The 20,320-nt window shown below is 40.3% G+C and overlaps 1 protein-coding gene and 2 long non-coding RNA genes across 6 annotated transcripts; all 3 read right to left on the reverse strand.

Moving 5' to 3' along the window:
- Positions 1-2,389: 2,389 nt before the first annotated feature.
- LOC122818846 (uncharacterized) lies at positions 2,390-2,704 on the reverse strand. The gene is made up of 2 exons (XR_006368330.1): positions 2,654-2,704; positions 2,390-2,573 (listed from the first exon to the last, which is right to left on the reverse strand). It is a non-coding gene; the product is annotated as an uncharacterized LOC122818846 (long non-coding RNA).
- An 8,167-nt stretch (positions 2,705-10,871) lies between these two features.
- Positions 10,872-11,458, reverse strand: LOC108033558 (uncharacterized). The gene is made up of 2 exons (XR_001768678.3): positions 11,278-11,458; positions 10,872-11,219 (listed from the first exon to the last, which is right to left on the reverse strand). It is a non-coding gene; the product is annotated as an uncharacterized LOC108033558 (long non-coding RNA).
- A 6,762-nt stretch (positions 11,459-18,220) lies between these two features.
- Positions 18,221-19,936, reverse strand: LOC108033438 (uncharacterized). 4 transcript variants are annotated; one of them, XM_050885352.1, is made up of 3 exons: positions 19,794-19,936; positions 19,422-19,683; positions 18,221-19,364 (listed from the first exon to the last, which is right to left on the reverse strand). In XM_050885352.1, the coding sequence occupies exons 2-3, from the start codon at positions 19,663-19,665 to the stop codon at positions 18,370-18,372; spliced, it is 1,239 nt and encodes a 412-aa protein (XP_050741309.1). In that variant the 5' UTR covers positions 19,666-19,683; positions 19,794-19,936; the 3' UTR covers positions 18,221-18,369. The 4 variants fall into 4 exon arrangements, with proteins under 4 accessions (XP_050741309.1, XP_050741307.1, XP_050741308.1 ...); XM_050885350.1 differs by having other exon boundaries at positions 19,422-19,713; positions 19,794-19,932; XM_050885351.1 differs by having other exon boundaries at positions 19,422-19,697; positions 19,794-19,930.
- Positions 19,937-20,320: the final 384 nt, after the last annotated feature.

Raw genomic sequence — 20,320 nt, forward strand, 5'->3', positions numbered from 1 at the left:
AAATCATTTCTTAGTGCACTTTTAGTGCAAACATCCAAAATAAAAAAAAAAAACAAAAAAGAGATAGAGAGGCAGTATTAAATTATATATATATACATAAAAAAAGATTTCAGACTATATAAAGACTATCCTTAACTGCCTCATTTCTATATTAAAAGTTTATAATTTGAATTTTTGTAAATATTTTTAAGCTAATGTGGGCAAGGGCTATATGTGATGAGATTAAATTTTGTTTTAAAAAGTAGGAAACTTTTAGGTACGACAAGCATCATATGAGTAGTCTTCCAATTGAAAGATTTGTTATGTAAATTTATTTTATTATTTTATTTATATTATCTACATTCATTTTATTACATTTTTTTCTGAAAATAGTGTTTAAAATATGAGAAACTCCTGTCAAGAATAATCCAAATCCATACTTATTGCGACTTTCGAACCGGGAACAGTAATTCTCCCGTGCTGAGCTTCTGTTTTCCCTTGACTGCAACTGCTTATGCATTTTCATTAGTGTCTCGTCTCTGTCAACGTCATTGCCATCAGACAGTCGAGTGCTTTGACCCGCTCCCTCAATCGCTCCTCCGCCCACTTTCCCGCTTTTCCACGACCTAATGCATATTGTTTGTGTCCTCGAGCGTACTGTGCTGCCTCGTTTGTTGCTGCCCCTTTGTTTCTGGCTTTCTTGACGCTGATGGGCGCAGTTTTAATTACGACTTGCTCACTTACATTTCATTCAGCTGCTAATACATGGCCCGCAGCTTCTCCGATTGATTGACTGGGTGAAGGAGCGACTGAATCGCTGACTGACTGCCTGCTGATTACACTTCAATCAGCCGAAGCGCGTTAATATCAATCAGCGCCCGGGGGGAGGTGCCTGTGAAGGGTTAAGACGGCAGCGGGCTAAGTCAAGCAATGCCATCAGCAAAACTCATTTAAAACTAATCAACAAGTAGCGAGTAAATTAAGGAAGAAGCCAGTCGTCGAGAGTTGAATTTGGAGGTTGAGGAAAATATTAGTGGGAAAGGAAAAACACTCATTTCTAGTTCGAATAAAATTATAAAAAAAAATAAATCTGAATTGGTAATTTATTAAGAACTAGTCCACAAAAAAACAGTTTATTTAGGAAATAAGACTATTTTTCCTACAATAATAATAGTTATATTTTTAGTCACTAACAAAACCCAAAAACTATCCATAAAATGTATATGTTGTAATCCTTACTTTACATTACACTGACCATCTTGGTAGTTAATAGCTATATGAAATAGTTGAACTTAAAACATTGGTAAATACGAATTTTCCTGATCCCCCAATGAACAGGCAATCCAACCGGCCCAAAAGCCTCCTAAGCTCACCTTACCTGTAATTTAAAATCTAATCCAACCTCTCAACAGCCCTCAATTCCTTCTACACTATTTGCGGCCCGAGTTAAGCGCTTAACAACTTATCCGAGAGCCCAGAAGATCCCTGAACAATCAGTGGGCACCCAACAACCAGCTCCTGGCTGCCTTATCCCTTATCGTCTCCAGGCCGAAGTCCATGTCCCTTGGTCCAAGTCCTCTCGCCCATTCATAGATAATTCCAATTGAATGCAATCGCAGGCGGAGGCAGGACATGCAACAATTACATGGAATGCCTTGAAGTCAGGACAGCTTGTAGTTCCAGTTTGCCACTTGCAGTCTGGCTTTTTGTTAATTTTTTAATGCCTCTGTCTCCGCCTCCTCCGGCCAGCTCGGGATGGCCTGGATTGCCTCGTACATTGTGCAGAGCAATTTCCATTAATTTTGTGTGCAGCTCCAGTGAAACGTAAATGAACAAAGGATCCTGCCTTCAGGTGAAACAGCCATCAGGCGGCGAGAGGAGCCCACCTCGCAGAGAAATGTTTGCCATTGATAAAATTTACTAAGCTCTTCCAAGTAGCAGGATATCCCTTCGCAAGTGGGGCCAAGACAAAGGGAAAATCGAACTGGGAAAGGGGCCATCGGCATCGGCGGCATCGGCAACGGGTGTTGATTGTGCTAAATAACTGCACAACAATGGCCTAAGTACGTTGATAGAAAAGTAATGAAAAGCCGGCGGCCATCGAAAGGGGAAGTGCGCAGGGAAAACACCGAGGGGAGGAGGAGCCCCGGTTGATTGGTTGCCCAACAAAGGCTAATTCGCTGGCTGGCCCCGGCACTAGCAATAATTGGTAAAAGTCAGGGCTTCAGCTGGCCAACAGCAGCAGGGCCAACAACAACTGCAGAACAAGCAGCAAAATCAAAATGGCGAAATGCTGTCATCAGCGCGAAGTTCAAATACTCTTGGTTTGTCCTTGAAAAAGGGTACAGAATGTGCTAAAATGAGAGGTTGCCTTTTCCACAGTTATTAAAAACACTAAACCCTACTTAAATTCTTTGAAAATATTTTACGGTTCATTCAGCAGTTTCAAAAGATTTAAAAATAATCCTTGGGCAATTTTGTTTTGAAAAATCAATCTTCTGGCAATCCAAGAACCAACTATTTTGCACACTTAAAAGAACTCAATACCCATAAAGAGCATTAGAAGAACGTTGGAAGATATGGCTCCCTACCAGCTGAAGAAAATCGAAAAACAAAAGACGAAAATTGTGTAAAGTGGTTTTATGGGGCAACAAAATAGAAAAATAGGATTTACCACACACAACACTCGGCACTGGCAGATGGATACAGGAAAGCTGGAGTGGGACTGGAGTTGGGATTGGGATTGGGATTGGGCCGCCTTAAGGTTAAAGTAAAGATTGCAGCAGCGGCTCAAATGGATTTACGTGTTGCGAATTTTAATTAAACGATAAAAAAGCGAAGAAAAAACACGGACAGCAGACGTAGACACATCTCTCAGGCCAGGGAAATAGATGACCGGCCAGCAGGGGAACAGTGCTTGGTTCTATGGAACAGAGCAGGCCAGTGGAGAGCGCACTGCGTGTGCTTAGTAAAAATTTATGGGCCTAGTCTGGCAGATGGAAAAGCTGAGGGCTGGCCAAGTAGCGGCATCATTTGAGAGCGCTCCTATTTTTCACACCCTTCCGAGGGTATATTCCACTAAATCTTACAAGAAACTTAAAAAATAAATGATATTACAAATAACAAGTATTTCCTTGGCATATTTAATCAATAGATTTGTTTTATTTAAACATTTATTTAACCATTAAAGTCGAACTTAAACTTAAAAAATCATAAGTCAACATAAGTTTGAAGCCATATTTTTTTAGTGTGGCATTTTTCATTAATATGATTAATTAAAACCATAGATAAAAACTATGATATTGCAGTTTAATTCCCCGATTTTCCCTACCGCTTTGTTTGCTTTTCATTGCGGTACGCTGGTGTAAAATTTAATTTACGAGTTGTGTTTTCAATATGCCAGCTCGCTTCCCTTTCTCCCTCTCTTTACTTTCTCCCTGACGCCCCCATTAAATGTGATTAACATTAAATCATATGGACGAGGGGCATGGTCATATCTCTAACAAACACCTGACCACACGCCAACGGGAGAACTCCACGCGAACATCGCCAATCTCTTTGGAACCGCAAGCATCTAGGGAAGCTCTCCCCCTCCCATCGCCGGACAATTACACTTGGCCCACGCCATTCATTTTCACGCACGTACGATTTTTTCGCACACAATTTTCACCTCTGCGGAAAACCCAAAATGAAAAACAATAATGCAAGCGGCGGAGGAGGGCAAGGGCAAGGGCAAAGGCATTTAAGACTACGCACTTTGTTTGCTAATTTTCGAGATCGAGCGGCTTATCAACGAGCAAAATGCCATTAGCTCAGTGCCCCCATTTCCCCACAAAGTGGGGATGACCCTGCCACTTCCTTGCGGATGGAAACTTTCCAGCAATTTGTTTGATTTGCCGCTTATTGGACTTTGCGCTTTGCATAAGCAATAAACATAAATTATCAATATAGAGGAGGCTGTTCGGGTTTTAAGGAGGGGCACAAGGAAACTGACCGCAAAGGGCAGCTTGAGGAATGCTGACATTTATGTGCGTCCATAAGTCATTAAACTGACAAGGAAAATATAAAGAGGCGTTTGCAGTTAGCGGAGAAAGAAATATAGATAAGATTGCCGGGATGAAGTTTTAAAACATTTTATCATGCCACTCTTTTAAATTAATAATATGTAACGTATACATTTCACACACTTCCAATAATCCGTACCACAAAACAAAATCTGCCGTTAATTTTTCATTTAAAATTTAAAGCCCTATTAATAAATAATTAAAAAAGCAATTGATTAAATTGAAATTGAACTGGGGTAAATTCCATCAGTCAAGAAACCGCGAAATACCGCAAAAAACGGGGCGATAAAACTCTGTTCACATATTAAATGAATTAATATGCGAAAATCCGATACTCTTAGAGGCGAAATCAAAAGGCTTAGCGACAACGACGAGACTAGGTGATAAAAAAAGAAAAATTAAAAAGAGCGGGCAAAAAGTGGCGGAAAACTGAAACGAAATTCAAACAAAAGCAAAAGTTGCATCGATGTATAGGAAAATGGGGGCCCTTCACGTTCTTCTCTTGTGTGCGTGATATGTGAACTCTTGTGATATACATGAGCAGTTTCTAAACTGCTTAAAATATTTTGTTGAAGCTTAGCAAAATCAAAATCAACGAAGACCCAAAAGTTATCCTTGCGACCATCTGCCTCCTAAATCCCCCTCGACTCCTCGGGCTCTTCAAACGGTTTTCAACCGTCTAAGCGAGAGGTATCGGTTTCCTATGTGCTATTGTGCACTTAAAAAAATTATGAGTATTGTTAGGTTGCATTTACAAGAACTGGGATTGCGTTGGCATGCCTTAGTATATCATTAAGGTTAGTCTGATAATAGTATTTTAATAACATTAGTATACTGATTTTATATAAAGATGTTTTCTAAATAAAATCTATAGAGATATGATTTCATTTAAAAGTAGTTACCTTTTAATAAATAAATATTATAAACCCTTTAATAAAATCCCTCTATCTTTTATGTAAAAATAGTTGCATTGCTTAGATACAACTTAGATAGTCAAATCATTTGTGCTCTCAATAAAAATATAGATACCCTTTTTTCTCCGTGCACAAACGAGCACATCCATGGAAAGTGAGCTGCACCTGTATGGCGATGTATCTTTCACTTTTCCTGCATGTGGCAATGAACCGTGAAACCGTAAAATGTTATGTTCTGAAAATCTGAAAATTTTTAGCGCGCTTGAAAGCATTCTCCCCGCCCCGCCCCTTGAGCTACCTGTACGGCTGCTTTGGCTGGTTTCCACCTGCCAATAATGTTGTGTGCGCTGCGCTCCGCTTGGCATCTGCACCTGAATTTTCCCGAGTTTTGGGCCCGGAGCTCCGCAACATCTCCACTTTGCGGTGTCTGCCCCATTGGGTTTGCCTCCGCCAATGTTGCACTCGGCAGACCCTTTCCTCCTTCATCCGCTTGCATTGCCACACTTATCGTTTGAGGAGTGCAGAGTCTTGGGTAAACCTTTGATTATATCGATTACACAGAGCTAAATGCTGAAAATTGATCATTTAGTCGGGGGAAGCACGAAACCAGGTGGATTTATATTATGGAACTAATTGGTTATGCGAATCGTGATGGTTCATTTGGTATTTCAAAATAATTGAATTTCTTCTTATAGCTAAACCAATTAAATTAATTTTACTTTAGTAAAAAGTGATTTAAAGATATTTAAGCAAAAGTTTAATCGTAGAATTCCCGTTTTTAAAGTCTTTGATTGCCAATTTCACGTCGGCTTGCCCACTTTGTTGAGTTTCTCAGAGGCCAAAGGACTCTAGCTTATCATCTGGTTTATGGCCAGTGGAGTGGGCGGGATGTTTAGCACTCAGCCTAGAGGCGGTGTAATTTTGGAAACCTTGTTAAATAAATTTAATATGGCTGCGGCTATCGATGGGCATGACCACTTAGGACTTGTGCATTTTTAATAAAGACCCTGGCACGTGCCACAGCCCCTCTAACCACACAAGGTGCATTCGCTCTGGTTAAGGCCCCCATGGGCTCCCTTTTTGGCCAAGTTAGCCAGCGATTTGCTTTCAAACTTTCAAAGAGCAACAGCCCCAGCACACTTAATTTACGAATAAACGCGCATAATTTTATATCTACACGGGACTTGCCAGGAACCCGGGGAAACCCCCATCCGCCTTGGCCGTCCTGTCCAAAGTTGTTGGCATATGAAAAGGTTGCCAACGTGGCGTGTTATAATAATTTCTCAAGCCATGCATGTGTGCGAGTATGTGCGTTAGGTAGTTGAAAAGTTTGTTAACCAATGTCTGCTTGCGGGCGAGGCTCAAAATTTTCCTCGAGGTGTGCCTCGCACGCAGCTAAACCAATACACGAGCACATGCACTGGGCGAAACAAGAAGTATAAAGGCCGGAAAGCAAAAATGTACTTTTTCGGTGGACAATTAAGGTCCCTCCTTCAGATCGAAATTTTTAACACTAATGTTTCAACATTTTTTAAAGACAAAATCATTTAATTTCGATTTTTATTCAATTTTTGTACAAATCATAATTAGCTTGGATAAATAATTGATTCAGTAATTTTATCTTTATGACCTGTGAATGGAGTTGCAAAAGTTCCAAAATTATTTTTAAGTTATGTAATTCCTCATATAAGTACATATTATTTTGTATTTACTGAAGCCTTTGTAGTCAAAATAGATTTGCTTTCTACAAAATTAATAATCATTTGAATTATTTATTTTTATGCGTATAAACAGTTAAAATATATTTCAAATGTACATCATCACATCACATTTTCCTTAATTATTTTACTATTTGAAAGCTTTTTCGATTTTTATCAGTGTACACTCACAGATTCGTCTGCTGTCTGACTGGTGGTCTTTTGTGCAAGTTTTTGCCATTCGCCTTTGCTCGAGCCGCTACCGCTGGCGTTACTTCGCCTTCGCCGACCTGCCACGCCCCTGCCCCGCTTTTCCGCCCCCTGTCTTTAGGTGTATGCTAAAAACTTAAACCAAACTTACACACACTCAGGTGAGTGCACCTGCACGCATGCGGAACCCTTTTTCGCCTCCATTGGCATGTGCAGAAAAACTTTTTTCGGCCCGAAGTTTTCGCCGCGCTCAGAAATTGGTTGTTGCTGTTGTCTTTGATGATGATGAAAGTGGCAAGGAGAAAGCGGGAAAGGCGGAACAGGGGCCGGTGGGCGGGCGCGTTGAACCGCAACTGGGGGAAACGCGAGCAGCGCAAACAATGTGCAATGAGGGCCACAACAATAACTAGAACAATAACAGCAAATCAAGTAACAACGCCGGGGTAAAGTGAAAATAATAGAACGCTGGCAAGCCGAAAGGAATTTCAACAATCCAAAACAACACGAAAAAGGAAAGAAGTGGCTCGGCATAATGGGTGAATTTAAGTTAAGGTATGAACAGGAATGGTTTTAGTATTACAAATTTAAACGTTATTATAACCCCTTTGGAGAATATTTAATAAACCATCTTTGCGGCTTTAAAGGTTGTTTGCTTTTCAAGACACTTTTTCTATATCATTCAGTTTTTTCTGTATTAAAAACACAGCATCACTGTAAACATTAGCCATTTCGCACTACAAGTCAAATATAATTATAGCTTATTATTCAAATAATTTTAATTCGCATTCAGCGTAGAGTAATAAAACTAATTATTAAAAATGTTTTTTTTTTTATATTTGCAACCCAATTTTCTTCTTTCTAGTGCGTTTACCAAAAAGTTAAGCCCATTTTTACAGTGTTTCCCCTACTATTTGACGCATTTCTAGTTGGAAAACTTTTGTAGAATCCCTAAACTTTCTTCGTTATGACACACACACGAAGCATTTGATTTTTGACTGATAGACTTGTTGAAAATGACGACAGCATTGTTCTTTCACCCTATTTTCCCATTTCACCTCAACTCAACTCAACTTTTCTTTGCTTTGCTTTGCCCACGTAAGCAAGCTCTCATTGATATCATTTCATAACCGATCCATCACTCAATTAATAACATTATGCAAAGCAACATTAACCAACTGACAGGCACAGGCAGCCTTTAAAGAAGGACATGTAAAGAGGGGGTTTTCCTGGATATAAGCCGGGCAGGAATTAGCTCGTTGCTTATCCCTTTGGACCAATCACCCTGATGTCAGTGCTGACGGGCCCGGATTAGGGAGTTGAGTATGGGGGAAATAACAGGGAAGGTTGTTCTTTAGGGGCTGATATTCAATACTTAATACCCTAGAGTCATTTAAATTGATTACATGTAGTAAAAGACCAAGTTACCACGTTAAACAGGATTAGTAAACCTCTACATTGTAGGTGAATTCCATGTTGTTTATTAAAGTTTTGATAATTTTAAAATATTCATGAAAGTATAAGGAAAGTTTTCCCAAATATTTGCAATTAGGCTTTCAGCGAAACGTACTTTAACTGCTTGTTTCAAGTTAATTGTATAAAAAATGTTACAGTGGACTCCTTTATAAAAACCGAGGAGGTTGAAAGGAAGGACACGTGGACAGATGTCAAGCACAGCATCAAGCCAGCTAAAGATAATGTCGGTGGCGGTGGAAAAGCGCCCTGAAAAGCGCTGCAGTGCGACAGATCGAACCTTTTGTGGCACTCTGGCAGGTGTAGTTTCAACGTCAATTAGGTGATGTTTACTGCACTTGCCACAAATTGACAAACTTGTCGGTGGCACAAAGGGATTTTCCTACTTGCTCCCTCGGCCAAGAACCACACAAAGGGCAGTAAGAATGTATAAAAATATGTAAAGCAATGAAGGCAGAGCCGAGGAAAAACAAGGATAAGTCGGAATGAAAATTCAAAGCCAAAGAAAATGTGCCAGAGCAGAGGCAGAAATTGTTGCTGCTTCTGGCTTGCGGCTATGTTCAATTCCGTTGACGTTATCAAAAGTTGCGGCACAAATAACTTAAGTAAGACGAGGCAGGCAGGAAATATATATATTTCTATATGTATATAAAAAAACAGTAAGGGAAGAAAAGGATACAAGTAATTTGCCAAGGGCAATGTGGGCACAGCGGAAGTTAACATTGGAAAGGATTACGGCGTGCCAGAGACTCGTCTTTTGTGGCCAACTCTCGCTCCACTTTCTCCAGCCCCGTCTGTGTTGACAACAACCAGTGAGCATCGCCAGCTATTGGGCCATTTGTCCCTGCCCCTTGGGTCCTGGGCGCCTTGGCTCTTCGGCTGCCACTGTCTTCGCCTTCGCTTCTCTCTTAGGCCAAGGTAAAAAGTCAAAGATTCTGTGCAATTGGGAGTTCGGTATTATAAGCATTGTTAGCACACACTACACTTAGAAGACTGGGGGAGTTTTAATACTAAAAGGGGCTTATTAATTTACTCGAAATAATTACGATTTTAAATTGCATTGCAGAACCTTCTTATATATTTACTTAAAAATATTAGTATAATCTTTATTATTGTTTATTATAACATATTTACTCTATCAGTTTAATTGGATTGTATAGATTAATTATTTTTCTTTTGCACACTTAATAGGTTTTTTGTCTTATACAAGCATGGAATACGCCCTACTAACCTTTTGTTTTTATGTTCATTCTCCTCTCATGCTGGTGTTTTCCCTTTATGTTGGCAAATTGAAATTTGCATTTTGATTAGCTTGCGCTGAATGACAGTCCAAGGTGCCCCGATGCCCGCCCCTCGTCTCATTAATTCCCATTTGCCGGGAGAAAGTGCGAGGGAAAGCGAGAGCTCAGGCATATGTGTCCATAATGACTTCGTAATCCCCTTTTCATGCACAAAGCCCTTTTCCACTGGCTTCGGCAAATTATGACATTTACTTACTAATTTCCTTCCTAAATGCATTCTCTGTGCGGGATGTCCTTCGACCTCCTTCCCGCCAGTCGAGAAAGCTGAGCGCCGGCTCTGCGGCCATGATATCTCCACAACCGGCATAAGTTGTTAACTTAAGCTCCTACAGCAGCTTTTACTGTCGGGCTGTGCGAGTTCCTGCCATCCTCTGCACTTTCCTCCGACTTTCTGCTCGACAATCCTCGTGCCTCCCCACAAGCATTTCGAGTGTGCGGAAGGAAATGTGAAATTTTAAGTGAACTAGGATTTGGCTCTATATAGCGACTGGTGTCCGACTCCTGACTCTGGCCACTGACTTCCCTGACGGCTGTCTCAGCCTGGGCTTGTTGGGCGTACGCCAGGCCGAGCATGTGTACCAGGTGGAGATGGCAGAGTTTTTACCACCGGCCAAATCCACTTCCGCCTAGCACAGGAAAACCATGCGCTCAGAACTGATGTAGAAGAGAGAAATTAATTACAAGTTGAAAGGATTTTTAAACCGAATTTTGAAAAAAATATCAACAAATAAATATTTTTCGTTAAGTATTTATAATTTTTCCTAACATTTATAATTATTTATTAAACCAGTTACTCGTTCAGGGAAAGGGAATATTGTATTCTGGGAAAGAAACCGTATGAGTATCACTAGGTGAGTTGATCTATTCAAGTCTGTAATTAAAGATACTATACGAACTATTGATAAATACTTAAGATTTAGATAAATAGATTGTCATGTTCATTTTTGAAGTTAACCGGCCTGTTCTTATTACATCTCTTCAAATTTTTTTCGAAAGTTTGCAACTGCTTAAGAATGCAACAAGGAAAATTTGAAGTGCTGATCTACCATCAGCACCAACAAACCCACAATTAATTTTGTCTGCGCAAAATATTGTACCTTTTACCTTTTATTCATCGTTTTTTTGAAATTTAAAGACCAGGCACAAAAAGTGGATCCACAAGCCTTATAGCCCCTCTCACCTAACGTTTTTTTGGCAACGTAAACTTACTTCAGCTAAATAATTCCAATTACAACATTGGTTTTAATCGATCACCATCGCCTTTTTTATTGAACTGCTGTATCCTCTATTTCAACGTGCACAGTTTCCCCACATGGAGAGCACCCGCCTGTCCTGAAGGTTTCATGGGGGAGTTGTCCAGAAGTTTCTGAAGTCCGTCTGAAGCCTAGCAGGTGTACAGGCCATATGGCCAACAGGCGGGTCCACTCGGCCCACAGCCTTTGGGTCCACCACAACAAGAGTAGCTACAGGGTCCCAGAGACAAGGCGCAAGGGCCACACCAAGGTCCGCACCAGGGTCCACAAGGGCCCGAGGGTCCGTAGCCATAAGGACCGCACCCAAAGCCGCCGCACATAATTTTGACTACTGCAAAATAAGTCTTTGGTACAGAATAACCTTCGAAATAGTTCGTCAGCACACTAACCTAAATTTAACTGAAAAGGGAATAAAAAATTTTAAGGGGAAACTCAAAATTTTGGATGGTGAAATTTTCTAAAAAGATTTTCAGTCCTGTGCGGCTGACCTGAGAGCTCCAGATAGAAATTACAACTGATCGTTGAGTACTGACATGCCCGCTGAGTAAATGTCTCGATTCAAAGTTTTAATCATGGCTTACTTTTTCAGTCAAACTGATTATATTTACTTGTAAATTTAAATTTAAAGGGTATATTATGTTAGGGCAAAAAAATTTGATAGGAAGCATATCCGACCCAAAAAAAAATATATATATATTATATTCTTGATCAGAATCAGTATCCGAGTGGATCTAACCACCCCCACAAACGATCATAATGCTTATAGCTTTCTGCTGTCCACATATCGATATATAAAATTCGCGGGTAGGTGGCGCTTTACAAACCCACTTTGCTGTTTGTATATCTCCATCTCCCTCTAGCTCCCTGTTTTTCCCTTTAGCTGAGCAACTTGTTTCTCATAGTCGCAGGCAATAAAATACTATTTTAACCTCTAACTTTCTACCGCAATTAGATAATAATTTGGGTATTTAGGGAAAAAATAATTTAAGTTTCTTTTCCGCCATTTTCGAAGTGTTTATAAATTTATTTAGGCTTTATTGACTGCGGTTTCTCGTCGGGGGCTCATTAATTTGGCAATTTGTATGCAAAATGCACACGCGGAGGCCAACAACGAAAGCCGTTCCCGACACCGCCGACTGTCCGTTGGCTGTCATTGTGCGGTGTAATTAGAAGGCTGTTAATGAATTTCATTTGTTTGTCGGCCTGTTGGCAGTATTCCGTATTTTTTTCTGTCTCATCTGGTTTGGCTTGTTTGTTGGCTGCCTTGTCCACTTTCGCTTTCGATACGTATGCGTAATTTGAAAATTTATATACCCTTCCTGGGACTATAGTGATTTATACTAATTTAGTAATTCCCATCTTTATATAAATAAATACTAAATATATAAATAGTATTGAGAGTAAGCAGAAATGGTGTTTCAAAACTAAAACCAGTTTGGAATGAAGATGGTCACCATAAAAAACCCTTCAATGAAAAATGAATCATAAAACCCATTGGGTATCATATTATTTCAGTTTTACGACTTCTACATTTTTCTGGACTTTATTTATTTTTTGTAGCAAACGTATTTCTTTTGTTTGGCACTGTTCCACTGCCATCTGATAGTTATTTAATTTTTAATTACTTATGACTGTCGAAAGAGAACGTCCGCGTCCAAGGCTGAGCTGGGATCGGTTCTTTGGTGCCGGGTGTTTGCGCATTGAAATGTGAAATTAAATTTGCTGTCGCGGACTTTTGCGTGGTGGCCATGTCTTTGGCAATTAATTGTTTAATTTGGTTATTTAAAATTAATGATATGTTTTTCATATGTCATTGCACATTTGTGCATTTATTTTATATAAATACATGTCCGGTATATATCCGCTTTTTATGCTTACTTTTATCGGTATTTAAAACGGCAAATAACGTTTAAACATTCATTTCAATTATGCAGATAAGCGCAAATGTAATGAAAGCTGAACAAGGGGATTAATGTGGCCAAAGCGCAGTGTGGCTTAAAGTCAACTTAATGAGTGGCATTTTCAATCCGAATGGGTGTCAAAATGCGCATCAAGTACAAGGGTTAGGATATGGCTACCAAGTCTATTTTTAGTCAAGGAAACACGAATTAAAGTACTGAAGTTAGGGCAGAGGTGTACAATATTTAGAGGTCCGCTTTGTCTTAAATCTGTTAAAATGCCCTGAGTTACCTGTAACATAATTTATTTACAAAAAAGCACTTTTACTTTTTTATTTATTTTCACTCACTTTACAGAAAAAAATAAATTAACTACACCACTTTATCTCTTTTTTTTTTGCAGTTAATATTATTTTTCCGGCTGCTTTCACCGGTTTAATAGTCACTTTGAATGGATAATTAACATTTTTTGTAATATCGCACTTTCAAATAGATTTTAATGCCTATAATGCGGAAAAGTACTTGACTAACCAATGGCACGAGAGCTCTCAATGCGGGATTAATGAAATCTGATTACAATTGGTATAATAGGACACATTGAGGGTAGGCAAAAAATTAATTAATTTAGACCAGGAGGCGATGATGACATATAGTTGTTTAAAGATAAATTTAATTAAGAGTAGTTACATATTGCTTAAATACAATTTTTGGGTAGATAAAAAAGGAATAAATTGCGGTAAATTTAATATTTTGAGCTCGAATAATTAAATAAATGTTTCCACTTTTCTTCATGAAATTGGAATTTTATGTTTAATATTCTTATTTTAGAGATTTTTTTATTGGTAAACTTAAAAATGCTGTAACAAATATAGATTGATTCTGCGCCCCGCAATCCCTTTGCTGACATTTATTCAACGGGGATTAAGGTGCAGTTTTAATGGCAATCCTATATTTAAAATATTTCATTTCCATTAGCCGCTGCTGACTTCTCCCAGTTGATTTTAAGCCTCACGGGCTGACACTCGCTGATCTTTTTATTGTTTACCGCATTAAAATAACGCCTTCCCACTCACTAACAATTGCGGCTTCGCTTAATCCAAAATGTTTCTGTTATTGTAATACATTTATTAAACATAATTTGAGTGCGTAAATTTCAACAGAAAAAGAGCGAGAGGGGTAATGAGGAGGAGAAAGAGAAAGATACAGTCGTCCCATTGCAATTAACATTCATTGTCATGTGCGCCTTTTTGTGTCGGCATTTTCGCATCGATTCGAGCTGAGCCATTTCCAGCGATAATTATGGCCACAAAAGGGTCGGAGGTCGATGCAGGGGGGCGGGGTTTTTAATGGGGGCGACATATTTAAGTGCATTTAAGTAGCACTTAAACTGGCAACAGTTCGCACCGGCAGACGACTCTTAATAAGGGTATAATTGCAACTCAGAGAGGATCATCCATAGAAATCTGTGCGGACTTTCAAACATTTTTTTTAATGAAACGCTTAAACCATGTTTGTTTGCATACTTTTGGACCTTGCATTTGGTTTTAATTTTTGCCACCAAAAGTATTTTTTAATTAGAAATAATGTGGTACATGCTGACTTTGTGCCTGGTCGCTTCAATGCTTTGGGCGCACCTTTAAAGTTGGGAACCCACTTCTCACTACTGGAGTTTGGCGCACAAAAGCAGGCAGCACTTTTCGAACTCCCGGCGATTCCAACACCCCAACGCACTTTTCCCAGCGCCGAGCTGACATCCGCTGGCCAGGCTTTGATGATGGCTAAAGTGCACACGTAAACACTTAACCTGGCCTCGATGGCGTAGGGGCGTGGAGGAGCGGGGGCGGGTCGAGCTGAGGAGGGTCGAAAACATGGCTGGTGCCCTGCTGGCTGATGGTTGACTTAATTTCTCAACTGGCAGCCGGACAACTAATTTAAGAGCGCACATCATTTTCGGCGCTTTGCCCTTCTGGCTAGTTGCCAATCAGGTCACGAACTGTCGCTCGTCCAGTTTCCAGTTTCGGAGCCCCTGATTTTTCGTGTTCCCATGAAAGGGTCACAGCGAACATGTTCATAATGTGCGCTAATGTGCATAATGTATGCGAGCCAAAAACCAGACACGCATACCTGCACACCGACAGTCCACGTCCCTCACACACCTGCTCACACACCAGCTCACACACACTCGCAATTGGGTTGCACGTGCAACAATAACAGCAACAGGAACAAGGTGAAACAGGCAATTTAACAAGCCATCAACGCTGATGGTGCCGACAATGATGTTGATGATGGGACGGCCCGTTCCCGGCAATAACAACAAACAGCCGGCAACAAACAACAGCCAGCTGCAATAACAACACGGCTAAACAGGAAACACGGGCAACTACAACAATCGGTGACAACACGGCAATATTATGTTGCACCTTTGCCACACACGCCCCTTCCCCTGTAACCCCCAAGCCAGCCCCATTTTCCTAAAAAATATCATGCTGACAGGGCAAACTTTGCTGATGAATTGAAGAAATTGTGCCAGCTAATTGAAAAATGTTTTCATTGTGCCCGAAAGTAACCTTAACATTTGTTTTTTTAGCTCTTATAATGGACATGGTTTAAAATTAAATATAACATATAGTATTACTTTACCTTTGTACAGCAATATATGTATTTATAGATATATTTATAGATACATTTAAACAAAGCAAACATCTAAAAAAGTTAAGAAACTGTGGAAGCTGATAATAAATATTTTTTTAGTACCTATACCTACAAATAATCTTTAATATATTAGCTATACCTTTGGCATTTTTAGGTTTTGGGATGCGATTGGAAACACAGTTACATCAAAGCACGAGCAAAATACTATTAAATCTTTTCACATTTTTATGGATTCATTATAACTTGTAATTTCTGGATATTTACCTCATGGTAGCAGCCAATTTTAGCCACCATAAACCTAACAGGGAGCGCAAAGGGAAGATCCAACCCTTTTCGCAAATATTGCTTTTAACGTGGCTGAAAGGAAAGCAGCCTCCTTTTGCACTTTGCACTTTCCACTTTGCACACGGCGGCGGAAGCACGGAAATTAAGGCAATTCGGTGCGGGCTCCGCATCGAGTCACGTCTTCTTTCGAGGATCACGTAGTGACCCACACGCTCGCCCAAAAAGGGAATACTTGATGCAAAACTTTGCCCTTTGCCTGCGAGAGCTTATCGCTGGTGCTGCATTCAATATTTATTACGCATACGACCGGCTGACACGCTCGGCTAAGAAGAGGCAGCCAGGGCCCCGACCACCTATAAGTGGCTTAATTAGTGCGACAAAGTGTTTGCCAATTCAGAGTCCCCCCTTCGGAGGTACAAATTTGAGGCCTTTAATCAGCTTACCCATCTCGGGGCGTATGCAAGCCCGGCCTCACGGATTTTCCCATTCATTGGACCGGCAAAGTCGACCGCCTCTCCCAGCCCTAAGTAGCCATCACCTGTTGCTAGGATATGACAAAAACCGAAGGGGAAAAAACGAAATCCCGCATAAAAAGGTACTGAAATGTTTGGTCTTGTTCTTTTGGACCTATATGTAACATTTTGTAATCTACTCAGCCAGGAAAATAACTAGTTGCTAGTCATATAATTGGATGAGTTGCAAAATAAAATGCGTTTCATATATATTAATTTTCTAAAAAGGGACATAAAAAAACGAATTGTTTGTTCTACGATATATTTTTGTACATGCTTAATAAAGAAATAAATGTTATTCAAAACAAATAAACAATAATTTCATAATTTCTTATGAAATATTTAATCAAGATAAAGATGAAGAATCATCAATAAATTGTAAAGCACTTAAAATGAAAAAAATGATGCTGTCTTTAAATACAATACAATTTAAATACAGTCGTCCTGAGTGCCCTTTTTCCAATTTCCCCCTCCTCCAGCCGTCGAATGTAATGTATAAAATGTTACGATTGAGGCGGCAGACACGCCCACTCCCCGGCACAAGTACACACACTTCCGCGGAAACACACATCAAACCGAGCTGTTGATGGCTTTCAGTCAGCGCAGGGAATTCGCGGATTCGTATTGGCCGGGCGCACATAACTCAACGCGGCGACTGGCAATGGAGGCAATGCATCCGGATCCTCGTGGGCTGCCAACAATTAACAGCATAAATTTAAATATGCAATTAACGCAACAGCTTGAAGCTGCAAAAACGACAAATAAAAAAATAACAAAATAAGCAGAAAATGGGCAGCGTCAAGCACTGCGGGCTGAAAGCACATATCAGAAAATTGCGATCTATTGAAATTATATTTTGGGTATTTAAGTGTTCTTTTGGCACTACAGCCTTGGTTTAGGTTGATTAAAAAAAATACATACGTAAAATATTTTTTAAACACTTTAGCTCATAAAAAAATGTTTTTTTAAAAATGAGTTCAAAAACTTTATGGCCTCAGTTTGAATGTAAAATACTGTAACTTATTTTTTTACCCCTAACTATTTAAATATGTTTTCCATTGTATTGTAACAACCACTGTAATTTAAACAGACTAAGGAAGCAGGGTGACACAACCGACCAACTGAGTAAGTAGGGTGGGTCAGAAAGGTCAAAGAATTGGTAAGAGTTGAAGGAAGTGACTGCAGCAAAAAAGCGGGCGACAATAAAAGCCAAAGGTCAATTTAACACATGCACACACGCACGCAGGGCAGGGAAATGCATTTGATTGTTTGTTTTTGTTTTTATTTTTACTGCTGTTGCATTCATTGTTTTTTGTCTCGAACCCGCAAAAAACAAGTCGAAAAAACACAATTTTCCGCTTTATTTGCGCAGTGCTGGCGGAGCAACAACAACAGCAAAAATGACAAGGGCAATGTCTGCACGTTATACGATACTGCCACTGACCCACCGGTTCGCTTCCCCCTTTCCGGCCCTCCCACGGCCCAGCGCCACCCCCGGCGCCATCACCACCCCCAGCAATCGTTGCCATAGCCACATGTCAATATTTTTGCGCTTCGGCCTCGGTTACATGGGCCCCCAGGGCGTTCGTCCTGCAAAATTTATCTCAGTGCAGCGGCGGACTCTTTACTGATGTGTAAATTGCTCTCTCTCCCGTTTAATGAAATTAAAACAAATTTTCAGTGAAATTTAATACATGCAGAAGCAGCGCCCGGCGCACAGTAGGCATAACAATAATAAGCACAATAATGGCATTAAAATTATTTCACCTGGCCACTGCACTTGACGGCCACACCAATAGCACGGCAGAATTGCGGTGCTCAATTACGGGAGTCAAAGTGCAAAAAACCGTAAAAAAGCTCGATTCATTAATGCAAAAATATTAATCAGCAGAAGCAAATTGGATTAAGCAGTGTATATATTATATAAAATATATTATATTATATTCGATACGTCTTATTCTAGATTTCTTTAAAACTAGTAATGCTATTATCCCAAATATTGTCTTTTATTTTCATGCATTAAAACGGAATCGGAACTCATTAGTGGCAATACGTTTTTCAGAATTGTTTGGTACAGAATAAATTGGAAACAACACAAAGACCGAGTTGATGCAATCTATGACTAGCATTCCTGTCAATCGCACAGAAAACCCAGATTATGCAGGTCCTCATCTAAAGCTGGCTTTTCCAGCTCGCCAGGTTGCGGTTCAAGCTCCAGAAGTTGCTCGATGCTGTAGCGCTCCACGATTTTTCCCTTCTGATTGATCAAGTTCTTCAGCGGAAGTAGGGGACTCTGACGGATTGTCCAGTGGGCAAGAGGTCGAAAATGGGTAAGGTTGCCCCTGCGCTTCTCCGCTTCCAGAAGTTCGGAAGGTGGGCAATATCGAGGCGTGGACGTGGCCCTGAAGTCGCCAAGTCTGATAACTCCCGATGGCGTAATGTTGACCACATTCGGGTTGACCAAAGGCGGCTTGGGAGAGGCGTCTGGAGTTTGCTTTTCCGCATCCAGCTTGGCCATATACTTGGCTCGACATTGCTCGTCCCATTCCTTGGTGGTGGGTATATATCTCTTCTTGTTGACAGTGGCCCCCTCGACTTTCTTCTCTGATTCCTGGTCCATGCTGCTAGGTGTTTTCCGTACATTGTCATCATAGCGAATCCTCTTCTGCTGCTGCATCTGCTGTTGCTTCAGTTGCTCCTGCTTCTCATTTGTCATTTCGCGCAGGATCCTCTCGATGCGCTCTCTCTTTGCAATCCTCAATCGGTCCACCTTGACTCTTTCCTCCGGCGTAAACCTTATGGGAGATCGTGAGAGATGGATAACTGGCTGAGCTCTGTTGGAACTTTCGTTTTCCTGAGTGGGGGGCACAAAAGGACCCCTAAGGCGTCGTTGCTCCGACAATTTTAAGGCCTCTAAAGCTACTTTTCTCTCTTGTTCACGTCGATTTTCGACGGCATCAGTATTTGAAGTGACTTTGGTAGAAGTAGTCGGAGCGTTTCCATTAGGTCCAGTGTTTTTAGCCACGTCTACAATTAATTGTTGTTCCCTGGGCTTTTTCGATCTTTTGACGCAAGGAAGAATCATGTAGTCCACATCGTTCAACAAAACTACCTGAGCACTGCGGGTAGCTAAAAAATGCATTCCAAAAATTAATTTTCCATTATTTAAATGGGTAAGTACTTTACATTTTTCAGCCTTCTTGGGAAACCCTTTCCAAGGCAGAGTTAGGTTGCTTTTGACCTTTTGCTCGTCCTCATCTAAGGGAACCGCAGCTTTGTCCTTGGACGTCTCTTCCCTCTTGAAACGTGGTATAAATTCCTGGGCATTAACATTAAGCTTCACTGTACTTGTAACCGCCAGCTGGCCACTGAGACCTCCATTTTCCTCTCGATTTTTCTCTAAACTAGGACCCTGAATCAATTTGGGCATGGTCCTTCTTCTTCTTCGCTAAAATATTCTGTCTTTAAAGATTTATCTCTTTTATGTGATTAGTGACTGCTTTTGTAATACTTGTTTTAGACAGATAGCTGTATATTTAGGCGTATGATTGGACCTACCCGATAAAAAGTGTTTTAAAGTATCATTCCAGACCTACTGGAAAATAAATCCTTAGAGTTTTAGTTAAATAATTTTATATTTTTTTATTATTTTATTTTTTTTTTTATTTGCTTCTGTTTTTTCCTACAACGATTTCCAGGGCTGAAACATATTAAAGTGCCATTCAAGGCCTACTAGAGAGTACATTTTGATTTGCGATTCAAGCAATTTTATTTTGTGCCACTTCTCTATAATGATTTGGAGGGCTGCATTGCTTTAAAGAGCTGACATTTTTCCTGATAAAATGGCCATTTTAAACTCAACAACAAAATATTTCGATCACTCCGCAATCGCTTGGCAATCCAGGTTCATTTCTCCATTGTTGACATTTATTCGCACAATAAACACAGAGCCAAGGCAGGCGGGGAAGGCTCAGGTGAAATAGGTGCAGGCCAGGAGAAAATGTGGAGATGGAGCCGAAGATGGGTACGTGGCAAAAGGAAAAGCCAGCCAAGCAGGGCAGGCAGTAAACGACATTCAATAAAAC

Source organism: Drosophila biarmipes, chromosome 2L (genome assembly GCF_025231255.1).
Source record: "Drosophila biarmipes strain raj3 chromosome 2L, RU_DBia_V1.1, whole genome shotgun sequence".
Classification (NCBI taxonomy): Eukaryota; Metazoa; Arthropoda; class Insecta; order Diptera; family Drosophilidae; genus Drosophila; species Drosophila biarmipes.